This window comes from Egretta garzetta, unplaced genomic scaffold (assembly GCF_000687185.1).
Source record: "Egretta garzetta isolate BGI_Z169 unplaced genomic scaffold, ASM68718v1 scaffold175, whole genome shotgun sequence".
Lineage (NCBI taxonomy): Eukaryota > Metazoa > Chordata > Aves > Pelecaniformes > Ardeidae > Egretta > Egretta garzetta.
This window is the reverse complement of record NW_009259860.1, coordinates 774,132-792,672: the sequence shown is the minus strand read 5'-3', so window position 1 is coordinate 792,672 and position 18,541 is coordinate 774,132. Positions and strand designations below refer to the sequence as shown.

General features: G+C 40.3%; 1 protein-coding gene across 1 annotated transcript in view; it reads left to right on the top strand.

The window, feature by feature from the left end:
• Positions 1 to 18,541, top strand: part of ADAMTSL1 (ADAMTS like 1) — a 346,871-nt gene that overhangs the window by 311,741 nt on the left and 16,589 nt on the right. The window contains exons 22-24 of the mRNA XM_035895578.1: positions 1,711 to 1,839; positions 8,653 to 8,832; positions 10,687 to 10,821. Of these exons, the coding sequence (XP_035751471.1) occupies positions 1,711 to 1,839; positions 8,653 to 8,832; positions 10,687 to 10,821 (444 nt within the window). The remainder of the gene's footprint in view (positions 1 to 1,710; positions 1,840 to 8,652; positions 8,833 to 10,686; positions 10,822 to 18,541) is intronic.

Genomic DNA, 18,541 nt, shown 5'->3' with positions numbered 1-18,541 from the left:
TTAGAGGGATCAGGAGTGGTGCCGAAAGCTTATTTCATTGAAGAATTTTCTGATTAGTTTAACACACGCATGGAAAAAAAAGACAGTGGAATATGCTTCCATTTTTCTCAATGGTTTGCTCCTCGTTTTATGGGTTGAACAGCTAATAGATTTTTAATCTTTTGATAAGATTGTGGAAAACAATCAGGAAAATAAAAGACTGATGGATAGCTGAAGAATTTTTCTTTCTTTTCTTTAGGCTTTGCCACAAAGCATCAAAACTTTTGGAAATATTTCAACAATAAAACGTAATTTTTTACTTTGCTATTCTTAGGCATTAAAAGCACCAAAAGAAAAATAAAAAAAAAATACAAAAAAAGCCCCAAGCTGATATGACAGGAATTCCAGGTGAAAGGCATCTTTTAAAAGCCCTGGAAATATAGCTATATGGAGCGATTTATGGTTAGGGCTGAATTAAATTTTCAGGAGCTCCATGAGCATAATGAAACCAAATTATTCTTCTTGCCTCCATCTTTTCTTCTTTGGTCACCTCCAAATTAACAGACAGATGAAACCACTGGTAGACATTAGACAAAACCTGCAGCTTCTGGAGGCAAATGATGAAATCTGAACCTGGTTTGTAGCTGACCATTTATTTAAAGGGGGAAAAAATGCAATTATATATTTTTGGATAAAGGCAAGTTTGAAAATACAACACTGAGTCAAAACCACCCAAGTCCCATACCATTTAAAGCGATCTTGTCATGTTCTGCCCCGTCTGCCAATATCCTGCCTGCAGGGCATTTTGGCAGGGACAGGGGGCTGCCTTAACCCAGCTCTGTATCTCTGCTGCTTCACTCCCCTCTCTCAGAGCTAAGCCCAAGTACCTCTGTACTGTTTGGTAGCATGCCTTTACAGTGCCCCTACAAAAGGAGTTGCAGAAGGCTCCTCAAGCACCTGATGGTGGTGGATAACTCCATAAGCTAATCCCACGTAGCCGGGCACAACAGCAGGGGAACACCTTGACCCACTTGCTCGCTGTCACCAATGTTGAAAGCACACTGAAAACAATTCGAAAAGTGTGTTGCAGGCAAAGCAGGTATCTTTGGTAGAGGTAAAGAGTGTTAGTGTAGTGTTACTACAGGTTTTAGGTAAAACAAAATAGGTTATCCAACAGAAGGGAACATGTTTATGTCCCTCATCTTTTTAGGCTAGCCGTTATGAGAAGACTTTCTGGTTATGGCCTGGTCTTCTCAATCCCAGTGGTTCCACTGTAGGTGAAAGAAAACATGATCGACATGTAGAAACAGATTGCACATTGCTCTAAACCTCCTGCACCATCAATGTGCCTGTAGCCATCACTCAGGCTTCTTTTTCCTATGTTTGTCCTTTCACAAAGGGTGGTGTTTTGGTTGCAATACCAGGAAAACATGTTGCTGTGGCTCCAATTGTACTGGTGTTTATTGATTCAGCTGGTTCTCATGTGTGTCCATATGGCTTTAATGCTATTCTGCCTCAGCTTTAAGTATGCTTTTAATTTTTCCAAGACAGCTTTTCCCGTGGAATTTGGTGACACTGTAATATTGTAAAGAGCAGGTGGCCTCATACCCCAGCATTTTCCCTTATCCACCTGTCCTGTGTAGGTACGTCCACACAGCGTGTCCCAGGCCGTCTGTCCCATGTAAGTCCAGCATGCTCAGTCTGATAAACCATGGTGCTTCTTTTATGCAGGGAAGCCACTGATAAAGGCATCAAGAGCTACTGTGATCAACACCGAATCACCTGCTGTCACTGTTGATATTGGAAGCACAGTGAAAACAATCCAGAGAGCAAATGTTACCATTAGCTGCCAGGTCGCAGGTGAGAAATTACTTGGTCCCTCATGCATTGCCTTTGGCTATAAGTTTCTGTGGGGTTCTTTGCTAAATTGGTGTCTCCAGGTGCAGCTGAGTGAAACTGCAAGGTTTTCCTAGGACTTGGGAAAATTTGATTGCTTCCATTAATTCTTAGCATAGTAATTGTCCTCCTTTTATCAATACCAAGAAAAGTGTAGTGGCTTAAGAAAATTGGTCTGAGGTAATATGGCAGACACCTGTGTTAGAGATACACAGTGTGATGTTGATACCACAAAACTGATACACATTCCTATGTGTCGGGGCTGTTTGGTGAGAAAATGCAAGCATGGACTGACTCATTTGCTCACTGATGGGGCTTTTGAAGTCCATTGCAGTTAGTTCCTTCTTTTCCTGTCAAATTCTGGGTTTTTTTCAAATTAAGGGCATGGTAGCACGCTCTTTTTCTGCTTTTTCTTTTTTTCACCTTCAGAATGCAGGAATTCAGAGGAATTCTGTTGGAACAGAGTACTCCCTGAAACTGTTTTCCAGCCAGAGACTGAATGTCCCTCAGTCTTACAACAGCAGTTTGCTTCTTTCCAGTGGTGACCAAAAAAGCTTGACCTTATCTGCATATTGCAGTCCTACAGCTGTTGGTGGGAATGATGTTGGTATGGGGAGGGAGGGTGGGGGAGGAGAGAGAGATGGGAAATCTCTAAAGACCCAGGGCCAGACCTCTGATTCATTACACTTTCATGCATAGTATGAGGGGGAAAGGGAGGGGAAGGGAACAGCTTATAAAGCACAAAGTGAGACATGCTGTGTTACACAAATATCTGTGTTGGAGACTTGTATGAAGTCCCTTAGACCCTCGCTTTACCTTCTTGTCCCTAGCAGCTACTTCAGATTACTTTAAATAAGCATCTGCACTGCAAATATACAAATGCCCTGCTTTTTTAACACTTCCTACTCACTTTAAGCACTTAGTGGTTGTCAGTTTTCCTTCTTCAAACGCTGCAAACCACACCCCTATGCAAATTCTCAAGTAAAAAGAGTATTTGGGTCAAGTTTCACTATTCGGTCATCTGTCCTTTAGCAGAGCATGCAAAATAGCTGTGCAAAGGCTAGGCTGGGATCCCAATTCATTAATTACTCTCAGTGAGATTAATGAAAGAAAAATACAGTATCGTTTTTCCTGGTGGTTCATGAAGGAATAAATTCAGTAGTTCCGTTGCCCTCTCAACATAGACACTAGACACTCCCCTGCAATCAGACTGATGTCCAGAGTCTTTCAAGGAAGAAGGAGATGAAAGCCGTACTCTCTTTTCCCCAGGCCCTGTATGGCCACCTGCACGGACAGTGTGTGAAAGAGACTAAGTATTATAAGAACATAAATTATTTTTAATTTCTCTCTCCGGGTTCTCTCAGCTGCGGATTGGGAGGCTCCCCAGATGTAGACAGTGATCGCTGATTTAAGAAGTGCAGCCATTTCCCTTCAGTATAAAGACATGAAAAGAACAGGATGTGGCTGAACAAAGTGGCCACAGTTCTTATGGCATCAGAAAACTACAGGAAGGGAGCAGAGCTGGTTAGGGGCACAGATTCAGTGCCTTTTCTGAGAGGAAAATAATCTCTAGCAATTTTATGAAGCCTACCTACTATGAGAATGTATGTCTACAATGGAAAATTTTAGCAGTGTCACAGCAGAATCACTGTCTTCTCTTCCTGAGAAAGGCTTTTTGCTAGCTAGCAGCATTACTGTATATTGGATTCTTCTGTGATACAGAAGAAATTTGCTTAAATCATATTTTTCTTCATGGGCATTTATCTTCTGCTACTGCCTCCGCAGAAAATGTCAACTATGTTTGACGTCAGAGATTAATACTGTTGAAATTATGACAAAGTCATAAACCACAAGCTGTGATGTCACACAGGGAATAAGAGAGTGAGTAATGAGGGCAGAAGTATTTTATAGGCACTAGAATCCTATTTTCATAAAAATAGTGTTAATAATTCCACAGCAATTAAAAAAAAGCTACATATGGGAAGAGATCCAGGAACAGAGTTATTTCTATCAGCTGTCTCACCTATGCCTGGAAAATATACCATCTCATAAAACCTGTTAAAGAACATGACAATAAATATAATCTCCCTTCTAATGTAAGCACAATTTTTTTGTTTTAGCATCAAGGTTGTGATTATCCAACCTTTTAATATATTTTTGATCATTCTACTCGATCAATTCCAAGGAGAAGAATAACATGCACTATTGCTTCGGTCAGCAAACGTGTCGTATCCTGGTGACTTCTTCAGAGTAGATGAACTTTACAGCTCTGTAGTTTGCCAAAGTTCCCCAGAAGGCATTAACAATGAAATGGCCATCAAATCATAGTAAGTTAATGTGCAATGGTTAATGCAATATCATCTGATAATAGAAAAGAAATTAGAGTGTGGGAATGAAGTGAACACAATTAGAAAGCAAACTAACATTAGCAAACTAACTCCAGAAATTATGTGGAGACTTATCTAGATGAAAAAACTTTTCACACAGCTTTGTAAAACTGTACTCTTTTTCCTTCTGGTACTTTCCCTCTGGTCATTTCAAGATGCCCTGAACCAGCATAGCAACACAGAGTTGTTCTGGATCAGAATTTGGTGCCCGTTAATCTCATTATTATAAACTGTGTTGCTGTAACTGAGCTGTACAGTCTGCAATATGGGACCATGCATGTCTTGGATCTTGATGTCTTGGATCATATAAGGACACATCTTTACAGAGAGTCAGCAGGACATCAGAATAAATATCTATAGAGAAATATTAAGTACGAGGATCATTTATGACATTTTCTAAAGCTGCTCTTGCTGTCAAGGGGAAGAAATATACACTTGCTGCTGACAGGTGCTGATAAACCTGGAGAAATTTTCTTAAAAGCAGGAGATAAGAGAACATTGCCAGAGCCTCAGGAGTAATTGTGTATTGCTCTTTAACTCCTTATGAAAGGCATAAGCACTGTCAAAATCTGTGTTCTGAACTGAAATCTATAGACGTTAGCTGTAAGACAAGGGAAAAAAAAATCATCCTGGATGCATTAGTTTCGATGGCCCCTGATATGAATCATGTCAGGATGAAGCTCTATTTTAGTTATACCACAAAGACGTTCTTGTGGTTTTGTTCAAGCTTGAAAATCACCTTTATTTCGCTGGACATAATTTTGTCACCTTGTCTATAGAGGTGAAAGAATATTTTTTAACATATTTAGGTGATTGTGGCCAATCCCAGACTTCTCCAAAACTAATCTTAAGGGAACTCCCACCCAAAAGTCACTCAGGAGTCTTGAGATGTCTGTGACTTCCGGGTGAAGGACTTTTTCCAAGCTTCAAAAAGCCAGCAGCATTTCTGGTGTGGGCAATTTGATTGCTATGGGCAATTTCACTTCCAAAGGGTATGTGGGAGCAGTTTGGATCACATCAGTATCACTAGGAAGCTTTCTGTTGACTTCAGTGGTTAAATTGTGCAGATATTCATTCGGATACGGAGAAGCCTCAATCAGTCTGGCCCAGCCTGTTATTGAAAATACAATTGGACATGAAAGGAAGAACCAATTTTAAAAATCTGGTTCTTAGGGCATTTCTCCATGGTTTCCTTTAGGCCACAAGACTTCTAACAGAGGCACCTGCCTGCAAAGTGTCATGTACCATTAGTCACTGTTGAGTCAGAACAGGTTTGGAAGAGTGACTTAAATATATTACCATCCTGCCCTATATATCCTTCTCTCCTGATGTTTCAGCTTGCAGCTTTTTCAACTCCCCTAAACACTCCTTTCCTCCGTACTTCACCTGTGGACTGGAGGTTATATCTTTTCAGTCCCTACCTTGCTTTATGACCTATATTTGTTCATCAGCTATACCAGATTCTGACATGGAAGTCACTATTTCAAGAAAATCGTGCATTGGAAACAAGTCACCAATGCTAGATTCTTGTATTGCTATGTTTTCTTTCCCCAAAAGCTCCTGGTTTAGCAAAAATGTCTTGATTGGCATGCACAGTTCTGCTTGCTACAATTCCCAGGTAGCCTTTTTATGCTGGATATGTGCACAGTGATGGAGGGGAAAGCTGTAGAAGAATAGACTTGGGTAACTATTCACCACTTAAAGTCTTGCCTGCCCAGCAGTGAGTTTTGTTTCCAGCTGGCACCTCGCAGACTTTCAGTCTCCGTGACCGTTTCTGAAAAGCAAACACACTCAGCCCTCTGTCCTGTCCTTCACCTTTACACAGCAAAACTGATGGAAATGCTCTTGCTACCCCTTGTGGCAATCCTGCGCAATGATGTGCTTGCTCGTCCTTGTGCCGGCTGCCTCCAGTTCCTGTCTCGAGGCTTGTTTGTGTGGCTGGAGGTGGAAGCAAGAAGGAAAATGAAGCTGCTGCCCACTGACTGCTTATCTCCCCTAAACCAAACTGTAGGAACAGCCGTGCAGAATAGTTTCAGATAATCTCCTGTTAGTGTGGAAACTTCACACTAACGACAGAGGACACTTTTTAGAGTAGCAGTCAAAAAGATATTTTTGTAGAGCTGCTGGATGTGTTGTAGGTACAGCGCACCTTTCCTAGGCTCAGCAGTAATACTTCAACAGTAACAGGTCTTACCTTTAATGGCTTGTTGCTTCTTCTGCTAGTGAAAAGTATACAAGACGAATCTGCCTTTCTGGACTAAAACTATCTGAGCAGCTGTCTGCAAAAGCAAATCAGTTTTGTCTGTCTCTGTATTTTTTTACTTATTTTATTTGAGCCCCTGTCCTTGATGACTGTGGTCATATGAAATCCTCAATGCCCCTTTATTTTCAAGAAAATCTTGAAAGCTCTACCCAATTTTAGTCTCCAAAACAAAGAAAGAAGATGAGCCCTGGCTGGAGCTGGAGGAAGCTTTATAATTTTATGATCCTGTAGTTCTTTATTTCTGAGGTACATTTCTGGATACTTCCATGCCTAAGTTCAACAATAGCCATAATGTGAAAACCTGTGCACTCTAAGTAGCTTGGGCTGCAAGAGAGAGATCATCTCTTCACTAAGGTGGCATTGGGAGGACTAGTGCTGGGATTTGAGTGTTTTTCCATCTCAGGGACTGCAGAACTGGAAGGGTCTCCATTTTCTCTCCTTTGCTCTCCAGAGCTCAACTCTCAAACTTCCTTTCCCTGCAATGGGAACACAATAAACACACAGACTTGAATAAACTCTGGTGTTGGGGTTGTTTGCTATACAGTGGTTGTCTGAAGTCCCCTGAGGACTCTGTCTGGATGCTCTGGAAAAAATCAGAGTGAGGTTTTAAGTGGTGGTCGGCCCACCCATGCCACATAGGTCAAAGAGTAGCAGCCAGATGGAGAGCTGTGTACTGGTCCTACCCCAGTGGGGGAGCCAGAAACAGGCCAACAGCCCATCCTTTTAAAAAAGCTGAGTTGCAGCACCACAAACAAGGGTAAGCCTTTGGAAAACAGCTTTATAGACAAGAATGATAAGTTCTCTGTGTATGCCATGAAAGGTCCAGATTAGCATATGCTATTTACCCTCAAAGGTGAGAAAAACCCTGCAGTCTTTTACAGCCTGCTTCCTGCTACTTTCTGAATGTGGATGAGACCCTCTGCCCTTACAGGGCTTCAGCTTTCCTTCCTGGCTGCCAAGCTCAGACATACTAATTCCAGATGTTTTGGCAAAGTCACCAGGTGACTCTGGGAGAGGTGGAAAAAAACCCACAATGCTTTGATGTGGAAGAATAGGGAAAATCTCCCATTCCCATTTCCATCTGCACATGCTTAGCAAGGCACCTTGCAATCAGGCAGTCACTACAAATACAGACAAATGGGTGGTCATGCTTAGTGAGCGCAGCCCGCATGAGGTCTTTCTGATGCCAGGGCCACAGAATTGACAAACAGATTGGGCTTTGGGTTTTGATGTGGAGGCACAACCGGGAAGGTACTAGCAATGGGCAGAGGAACATGTTGCTGTGATATAAGGCAGAGGAGGATTTTGGTGGGTAGCAGATAATTAATTACTGAGACTTCCAATAGCATTTCACATAAACAAATTGTATAGTAGTCAGTGACACTAAGTTACCTGATCTGGTATGCATTTAAATCGACACAGAAATCCGCATGCCAAGGAAATACTGCCTACTGCAAGACCAGAAGTCTTGCCAGCTACATACCAGAACCCATTCCAACAGAGGTAGCTGGACCTTAGATCCAAGCACACAAAAGGAGGCAATTCTTACTACTGAGGGTTATGAATCTGTAACAATCTGTTGTTTGAAGACTTCTGGTGAGACCAGTGAAACCTGTTTTCTGAAGATGTAAACGCTAATTGTTTGCATAATTTCAAAAAGGAAGATTGGATTAATTAATAGTAGAGAAGTCCATGGAGGGCTCCTAACTGCACAGAAATTACTTCTGGCTCAGAAAGTTCCTGAGCTGAAACTAGGGGGAGGCTGGGAAAGGCACCAGCTTATGGCTTCTTCCAGAGACAGGATACCAGGCTAGGTTAACCTTTGTTCTGATCCTATCGAGGCTTGCTTTTAAGAGTGATGAATTCAGAGTTCACTTGTACAGTTCTGGGTTAATAAAAGGGAAGACTTCAGTTTTAACTCTTCTGCTCTGTCTCAGAGGGATCTGAGAAATATAAAAGCAGGCAATGTGAAAGAGTTGACTAAACACTTCCGAATTGCAAAAAATGTCACTTGGAAATCATTAAAATCTTGTTTTAATTGTTCTGTCTTAACAATTTTGTCCACAGCAACACTGTTTAGGAACAACTGTATCTTACTTGTGTTATGTTTGGTCAATGTTTTTCCAGGTGTTCCTGAAGCAAAAGTTACTTGGTTTAAGAACAAGGTCAAGCTGTCCTCTGCTCACCATCTGCATGATGGGTTGCTGCTAATTGCAAATGTTTCTCTGTCAGATCAGGGGTTGTACTCCTGCAAGGCAGCCAATCTTCGTGGGGAGGTAACCGAAACCTCCCAGCTGTTGGTTCTTGGTAAGTCCAGGGTATTTTGCACCTGCAGCAATAGTAATGTGACTGCTGGCACATCTAGCCTGCACAACTAATTAGAGGATGTGGAAAGAGGAAAAGGCATAGGGGCAGCCCTGTTCTAAGAAAAGAATCAGTCTGCATTTGTTCTCTGGGCAGCAACACCTGAAACAAGGTGGTCATAAAAGGAAGATGGATAAGGAGAAAATGTCTAAGCACAGGGACTGCACCTCCCAGCCCTGAGGTATTCAGTTTCACTCTTTCAGACTTGTTAGCTAAGAAAAGCATTTATTAACCATTTCTTAAAGTGGCTCTCTTGAAATGAGAATGATGCCACTTTTTCCCTGTGAAGTGCTCTGCCTCTGCTGAACAGCCTTTCCATACATGGCTGTGTGATACTGACCCGTTTCACACACAGGTGCATAAACCCAGTGCGCTTTTAAAAAGCACTTCCCAAGTTCAGTGAAGGGTGAAGTTTACTTTTTCTTGGGTTTCTAAACAACAGACAGAAAGCCCAGCCGGGTGATTTGAAAAGACAATGTCATCTGTGAAGTATGGGTGGAATTGTTACCTGATGGTAACTGGATGTGTGGGAAAGGTGTTTCCTTTCCTGGTAATTCATCTTCTATCATTTCCCCATGCCTAGCAGATGAATGATCCAGCCAGGCTCCATGAGTGCCTCTGCACATTTGATAATGAAGTGTCAAATTTTGAAACCTAGTCCCTGCTATTGGTGCAACAGCATTAAAGCATCCATTACAGCTCTCATCTTTCATCACTGGAGTGAGCATCGGTCCCACAGATGACACAGATTCCAGGGGAAGTTTTAAAGTGAGATTTCTCAGTTTCACAGGCAACACTAAAACCCTTTTATGAATGTTCACATGATTTCCCTGTGAATCCAGACTGGGTCTAGAAACTCAGTCTAAAAAAATCTGAAAAAAAAAATCATCTGGGTTTCAGCCTATAAATAAAATTCCCCACATGATCTTTAAATCCTTTTCTGATCTTTATAGATGACTTAGTTTTTAAAAATGGAAAGTTACTGTGAGTTATGCAAGCTGCTTATGTTTGTATGCAAATCACATATTTAGTTCCTTGATGGAAAGAAACAGTTCAAGCATCCATGACTCATACTTCTAGTGCTGAATGTGATCAGCAAGAGAAAACTTGCTTAGTGTGTGCCATGATCTAATTGAGAGGGGATGAAGCCACCATTCACTTAAATCAAATATCCCATCATTTCCATGGCAAACAGAATTGGGAATGATAGGCAACAAGATCAATTTTTAAAATAGCATTGTCTTAGTAAAGAGCTAAATCTTGTAGTTCTCAGCATAGGCTAATCCTCTTGAGCTCTGAACTCTTAGCCCTTTGGAGCTCTGCCTAAGTATACTGCAGGATTTGGCAGTGTTATAACCATATTCAAACAGGGCTTGATCCAGGTTGTGGCAGACATTAGAAAGTTTTCTGCTGACTGCCATGAACATTTGATTTGGCTTCTATGCTGTATAAATTTGCCCTTTCATGCAAGTTGCTGTATCTCCTGATACCATGTACCTTCATCACATATGAAGAGAGTCAACCAGAATGCCATGGTAGCCTTCAGACAGAATTTCTTTTATTTTGTGGTCATACTGATCCAGATGTTATTTTAATAATTTCTCTAGTGCCTTGCCTAACGTGGGGCAAAGCACACCTTTAGTAGTTGCCCAAAGTTGCTTAGACTGCCCCTCTGGAGTAGTAATATTTCAGCACAACAAATAGCACAGCAATAGCTGGTGGTGGGGTTTTTTTTGTCCCTGAGATGTTTTCTGCTATAGTGTTGCTCATCACTTCAGTCTCCCAATCTGTTACCAGAGCCTCCACGACCTCTTCCTTACCTGGAAGACTTGACAGCAGTGCTTTCCAGTGCTGGGACAAACACTCGTTCAGTGCTGACCTCTCCATCGGGAACAAAAATGACCGTCAGTCCAGGCAGCTCTGCTCTCATAGGTAAGTCAAGTGCTTTAAGATTTTTTTAGGTTAAAAAGGGGTTAGAGTTTAGATCACAGTTGTTATGCATCTGATTCTCCATCACAGCTATGCATCCAGTTTATCCATCCAGGGAGCGCTGGGACAAAAAATATCAAACCAACAGCTGTCAGTCATAATCACTGCCAAATTGTTCTCAGAACTTAGAAACCCACTTTAAAAAAGAAGGTCCTCTTATTAGTGTAATGCCCCAAAGCTGCACACAGAGTAAGGGCTCCAGTGTGCCACGCTTCATAACACCCTGTAAAAAGCAGCCCCTGCTCTGAGGGGCTGGCAAGTTAATTCAACACAAGACACGGCAAACTGGTGGGCCAGCTGATCTACAAGAAGAAATGCTTGTGGTCCTGTTTTTCTTCTGAATTTGCGTACTAGCCTTTCCATATGTCTGCTATTCATATTGTGCATCCTCTTCAGAGCCTTTTCTAGAGTTTTGCCTATCCCTCTACACATATTTTTCTCTTGCAAGCAATCTGTTTCATTCTGTTCATTTTATTCCTCTCTGTTATATCACACAACCAATGTCTGCACCACCCCATGTAAGGAAATAATACCCCATGAACCACTTATCTTCTTTTCATCCTTCTCTGTCTTCCATATAGCTTTCTCCTCTTTACACTCTGAGTTCTGTTATATGCTGTAAACTCCTTTCAGAGCTGTGGGCATGATTTCTTTGCAAAGGGAGTATCATCCTTTTCTGAAGTTCAGGGTATGTATTTTTAAAATTTCATTTCTCACACCGATCTTGACCCTGTACTAACTGTCAGGCTCAGATAGTCAAACAGCTTTTCTAACGGCCTTCTTACTATCATCCAAAACATTCTTTGCTTTACACTTAGTAGCAATTTTAAGATTTTCTTTTCACTGTGGAAGCTTTCTATTTAAGTTTTTTAGTTTGGAATGGTTTACTTTTCCCCAGTGCTGACACACATACATTTGCCGTGGCTTTTAGTGTGCAGCTCTGGCTTGCCTTTCTGCTTGCACAAAAACTGCACTGAAGTAGTCCTTGGTGGGGCAAATATCTGAAGGTATTTATTAGCATTGAATAAAGCATTTTCAGTATGGGTTTTTTGTACTCACTGTTGTAAGACTGGGTCACATTCCTGTTTCTTCCATTTCCTCTCAAGTTTCCAAAAAGAGGTCTTTAGTAGTAGTAAGGATTTTTTATTGTTTGAAAGCAGTAATTGAACCATGAACAGTGTTCTGCACTGCCTATATATAGCCACCTCTAAATTGATTTCATTTAGCCATGTTGCCCTATACCTTACCTTTCCACTTCAGGGGCAAGGAAACTCCATGAATCTTAATAGCAAAACAGCAATCCAGTTTCATTCTTGAGGCAATTCCCTCAACTTCACTGAAGTTTTACTGACCTGAATTTGAGGCCTGTATTATTAAAACCTAAGGAAATGTCCTGAGAGATTTTTTTCTAATAGCATGGAATGGGCTATCCAATCAACTAGAAAGCTACAGTCCAGCATGCTGCATCATGTTGTATCGCTGAAATAAACACATAAAAGCATTCAGTTTCCATGTATGTTACTTAAATACATTGTCTGTAGTACCAAAGAATTTGGATTCATCCACTATGAGAATACCCATTACTGAAAAAAAAAAGGGCTCATCTCTCAGATTTTTTTTAATCTACATCTATGTTACTCTTACACTAATATCAGTATAGATTAAAATCAAAAACTGTGTATTTACTCCTAAATTTAGTTTCCCCACAGTCTTCTAGTGCAGTGGCTGAGTTTATCATGCACTACAGTGATACCTTCATCATCAACTTTCGCTTGAAATATTACTACATGGGAAAGAAAATCTGTGTATGTTTCTCAGCACCAGCTGCAAACACCAGCTTGGGAACAACTTGTGAACTTGTAAACTTGTGATCCATGTCTGTGTCCCCTGTCCGCAACATCCCCTACAAGCTGTCCAGTAATTCTTTCTATCCTGCTACCCAGCCAATTGACTTTACCCTTTTTAGGTCTTTCATCACTGATTATGTTGGGGTGTTTGCTCTACATGCTCTGGATGCCTCATATAAGAACTTTAAGTATATAAATTACTATGTATAGGGTCCCTTGTCTGAGCTACTGCTGATAGGCACCAGCGTCTCTTGGGTCTCAGAAGGTGTTGAATTAGACCTGATATTTCAAAATCAAAGGATATAGGACATGTGCAAAGGAACAGGGTTAAGTGTGAAGAAAAAGAGTGGTAAGTAAGATTTGGGGAAACTTTATATTTTAAAGGAGTTAAAGGACACCAGAGATGAAAAATTATGTTAGAAACCTGGATAAATTCAGGTATGGATTTAAGAAAAATGGGAATCAAAACTTCATTAAGCACTGGTTTGTGCCAGAAAATATTAGCGCAGCAATAGAAAATTAAAGTTGGAAATGAGAACTTGTTTTGAAATTAACAACTGTAAAAAATATAGCAACAATTAACAAGCTAGGTTGAAAGGAGAGAACTGGAGCCTCCAGATTATCATACACGCTATGTACTTTCTTTTACAAAGTGGAATTGTGCAATGCTTCCACAATCATTTCAACCACTGGAAACAATGAACTTGGTCTCTGGAGCCAGCTCCTATGGGTTTCTTCTACATAAATTTCAGAGGGGTTGCAGAAGAGAAAGATCAGAGCCATACCACAAATATCTGGTTTGGAGGTCTTCCTTCTCATTGTTAAGTGTCATTCAACAGACATTTGTGTGCCTTCACTGTAGCAGTAGAGGAAAAGATCTGTTAAAGACCCATGCCCTGTCCAATGGAGACAGCAACCCTCCCATTAAGATCTAATGTAAAATACCTTTTCGCATGAGCTTACAGGAACATTTTTGTCTTATGTACTTCTTACTTTTACTTCTAAAGGGTTGAGATTTCAGTTAGCTTTCTAGGCCCAACTTACAATCCGGTTAGAGAGCCCAATGCAGATAGTGGCTTACACAGATTGATGCTTACCCTGCTCCTTCACAAGTGTTGAAAGCATGTGTGGAGTACTATAGTCCTCCCCGGCCCTCACATTCGCTGGCAGGTTGTGTAGTAGATATTCTCTGTCATCTGCAGATCACTAATCTGAAGGACATGACTTCCCTCAAAGCAGAAGGTAGAGCACCCATGAGCCAGGGAATATTTCTGGGTTTTACAGTAGCACAAAGTGACAAGCAGTGATGAGCAACAGACTGTCACACGCTTTCTGATGTCCTTGGTTCATGGCTGGCACACAAGAAGACATATCGCACAAAACATAGAACATGTAGTAAATTTCTGAAGTGACGCCAATATATGTTTCTCTGGAAAGCTTTCATGTTAGATCTTAATCTTATTAAAGTTTCTATCTTGAGACTTTTTAAATTTTGAATACAGTTTTCCTGAATCTTGGTAGTGAAAGCATTATAAGAAACTCTGGCCCTTTTCCTCAGACAGAAATTGGTTTTTTTGTCACCTGATACGAACTTTTGGTTTTTAACAATATTCATGACCCTTTGACTTCTATCAGCCCTGATTACTTTGTGGAATTATCTTTTTGAATTAAAGGTATGTCCTAAGTTAATGTATTTCAGTAGAGTTTCCTTGCCTATACCACTAGTATCACTGAATTTTTTCACACAACTCCCATGGGTCTTGATCTTTGTAAATGTTAATTTTGGCAAAACTGAAGTTGTTGGACCTGGTGTTCTTGAATTCTAAAACTCTGGCAGAAAAGGCTTTGGGCCTATCAAAAATACTTGTTTTCATTTGGGTTCAAGCTTGTTATATCCTGTATTTGAAGACATTTCAATGAGAAACTCTGAGGATCTTACAAATTCTGTTGGGGATTCACTACAATTTCTCAAATTTATTGTGACCTTATTGGAAACCTCAGCAGACTTGTCAAAAGATACAAAATATGATATAAAAATGTGTCCCTAGCGCAGAAAAATACTGTATTCATTGCAGTTATGTGGCATAGTGAAAGCTGGAGCTTTAACAACTTGGACTTCTATATGTGAATTATATTTAAGTGAGGATTCTTGCAGGAACATTGGAAGATAGGTCAGGAATGCATAATTCTAGAAAAACAGAAATGTAGGAGTACCTATAAAATGTCGCAGTGAAGGAAAAAAGGTTGAAGGAGAATGTGCTTTGATGGTGTTTCTTGGCGTCTGTTGGTTTGTTTAAGTATTTTGTTGCAGATGAGCTCTTTGAGTTGCACAGAAAACGTCTGTGAATACATTTGATAAATTTTCCCTGAAAGCTTCAGGTTCATGTCCCACATGCTTTTTCAGAAAACTTCATCATGTGTGATGATTTCTGAAAACATAATCTGTACTTGAGGGTATGCATATTGAAGGGAGAGAGATTGCCACATTGCACATTGTATATTAATAAATAAAGGTTTTGGACTGCATTTATGAGGCAGCCAACAGAAGGGATGCATCTTTATTTTGGAATGCAGCACAGACTCATGCATTTAAAGATAAATGGGACCATAAAGAGTTAAGAGAGCTAGGATGTGAAATGAACAGAAAATCTAGCTCTTCCTTGGTACAGTGCCAGACTTAAGCAATGTCTTTGAAAAGAGAATCCATCCAAGAAAAATTAAATATTGAGATAATGGTAGGTAGTCTACCTGTTTTGTATAGCTGCAATGTGTATTTTTAAGGCTCACTGTATCCTGATTAAATGTTCACATTTTGGAAAAAAAAAAAAAGCAGCAATTTTTTTGAATGAAAGAGGAGATGCCATCATTATGTAAATTCTTCCCCTTTATTGTGATTTTATTCTTTGGATGCAATTGAACGCAATGAAATCCTGGAGCATAATGGTTATTCTAGGCATTCTGAAGATATGAGTGAATCTATAGGTAAAAGCCTAGGCAATTATTTGGAATCTGGTTCCTACCCCCTTTTATCTCTTGAACCACATATTCTCCAATTTGTTCACTGAGAACCTGCAGGCTTCCCTAGCTTAGGACATCTATCCAATTTTGTGTATTTAGCAAAAAAAGTCCTGATTTGTAGGAGATACTGAAAATAACTGTAAAGTTAGATGATAAAGTGTACTTTTTTATGACTAGAAAAGTACAGTCAATTGTAAAAAAAAGGAAATATTGCTGCTCTGTATTTATTGTGTTCTCCCTGATGACTTCCATATCAGATGTACTCACTTCACAAATCAGAACACAATTTTACTAACTGCCAGCACTGCAAATACAGTCCTAGAAAGCAGATTACTTTCTGGTTTTCTACTTTATCCCTGATGACCACAGAGTCAGAGCAGCTTAGCTGCCAATTTCACTGCTGCTTCACAAGATGAAGAGCTGGACTATAAATGCCTGTTCGGCAAACAACTATGCTATTTAGCGATGAAGCTGTTTTTAAAACAAAGTAAAACCAAAAACCTTTCACTTAAAAGATGTGAAGGATTCCCCTTACCAAAACCAGTATTTTCCCCTCATTTGTCTTTTACTGGCAACAATATATGCCCTTTATTTTCTAGTAGACTCACTTAGTGATCACTCACGGATCATATAGATAGACTGGTGCCACGATGAGGACCAAACTCTTTCAGCAGAGCCAGAGAAGTTAGTGCTGCAATTGCTTGCTATGTGTCTTGCTTTTGAGCTATAACATCTGTAAACATAGGACTAATACTTGTTCAAAATCAGTGTGAAAAGCAATAAATGATCCAGATGAATCCAGATGAACACAACTGATCTCACCAGTCCAAATCTCTTGCAATGTTTGGTGATATACTCAAGAGCAAGAGAATATCTTCCTGAAACATAAGAAGTTTTCTTTTACTCCCTTTACTCCCTTTTGTCCTTCCTCTCTCTACCATAAGCCTGCTCTAAATTTTCCTAGGTTTTGGGAATTACTGCTGCATTAAAATTGGAAGCAGAAATACAAATTACAAAATAATCTACAATCTGCACAGAGTCAGCAAAGAGAAAACTTCTAAGTAATTATGATTAAACCAGTGTCTGTGTTCCCATAAGGAAAAGGACAGCTGCAGAAGTCATGCAGCAGGAGTCAGATAAAATCATGGCTATCTGAGAAGTTATTTTGCACAATGCAGTTTCTTTCTCCTCAATCTCTCAAATAAATTGGACATCATGCTTGAAAAGTAGTTCTAATGCTAAAGAATATTTATTCAGCAATTTTATTTTTCACTAATGACACTTACACTGTGATGAGGATAAAGCACCAGGTGCATTCATGGGATAATCTGTAGTTTCCGTTCCCTTTCATTTTTGCCTCAGTGAAAATTCTCCCTTGTCACTCTATTTACAAGAATTCCCATTTAAGTGACATTTCTATAAATATGAGAATTAAAATTAATATCAAGAATATGCCATTATCATTGCAATTAATTTCCCAATCCGGCTCTATCACATTGATTACATTCTAACTATTGTATAAAGTTCATACAGTATTCCAGTATCTTCTTTCTACATCAGGCTACACTGCAGCATTTCATTGAAATGTGTGACTTTTCATTTGCATATGCATGCTGTGTACATTTCAGTGTATACAGTACCTGATGATACCTCTGCTTGGTTGAACATTTTGACCACACTGATACAATGGGGTTTTTTTCAGTCAATCAGACAGTAGCCCTGCTGCTGCCAAGCTCTGAAAGCAGAGTCCAAAGAGCAAGGTCCTCAGGGCAATCTGCTGCCTTGGGTTTTTTTCCTGCCTGCTGTTTGGTGCCATGAATGAGCTAATCTGAGAACCACTGATTTACAGCAGTGGTCCAAAATGCTGCCACATAAAATAATATCACTGGCCTTTGGGGCAACATCTGTTTAATTTTGGTCTTGTGGTAAGAGCTGCAGCCCTTGAACTTGAGTCTCTAAGCTTTTCCTGGATCACTGGCCTAGATTCTGTTCTAACATAGATATAAATGATGCAGAGCTCCACTGAGGCAAGTTCTGATGAAAAACTAGGGGTATTAGGCTTGCCACAGATATCCCAGTCTGGAGACCTCTCATTCTGCCAGCTCCTTCACATAGAAAATCTTTTGGCCTCTTGCATGACTTAAGCTTGCTCTAGAGTAAGTGTTAAGGGAGTTTTCAAACACTGTGGGATTTCTGACCTGTTGACTAAAGGACTTACCCATTCTAAGTTTTGAAGCACCCTCTCCCTCTGTGTTGGTTCTCAAAACTCTCTCCCAAATGGCTAAAGCACTTTGTTAATAGGACAGAAGTTACAGCCTCTCTGCAGCAGGCAGCACTGGCTTTCCTGCACCTTTCTGCCCTCCACCTCCTCTGCTCTGCATTTGTTATTTTCCTTGTGCCGCAGGAAGTTTCCTGAGTTGCTGATATCTCAGGATGTAGCAAGTTTATATCAGCTTAAGAAATACAGAAAGGCTTTGACAGCAGCACTAGCCTTCACAACTTGGGCTGGTAATCATATTACATGTTAGCTCTTGTTCTGTCTTTTGTTGAACTTCTTGTGTTGTACTGTTGCTCCATGCACCTCTTTTGAGTGTTATTTTTTCCCCCATAAATGTATTTATACAGTTAACCTGGAGCAGTAGCAATGGTGGAGAAGTTTATGAGGAACGGTACTCCTTTTCCATCTTCGTCATGCACTGAATAAACCCATCAAAGTTAGCTCAGGAGGTCATTTCAGCATGCTGTATCCATTCTCGTAGGCTTTAGCTTCATTATTTGCCATTGGTCATGGTTTTCAG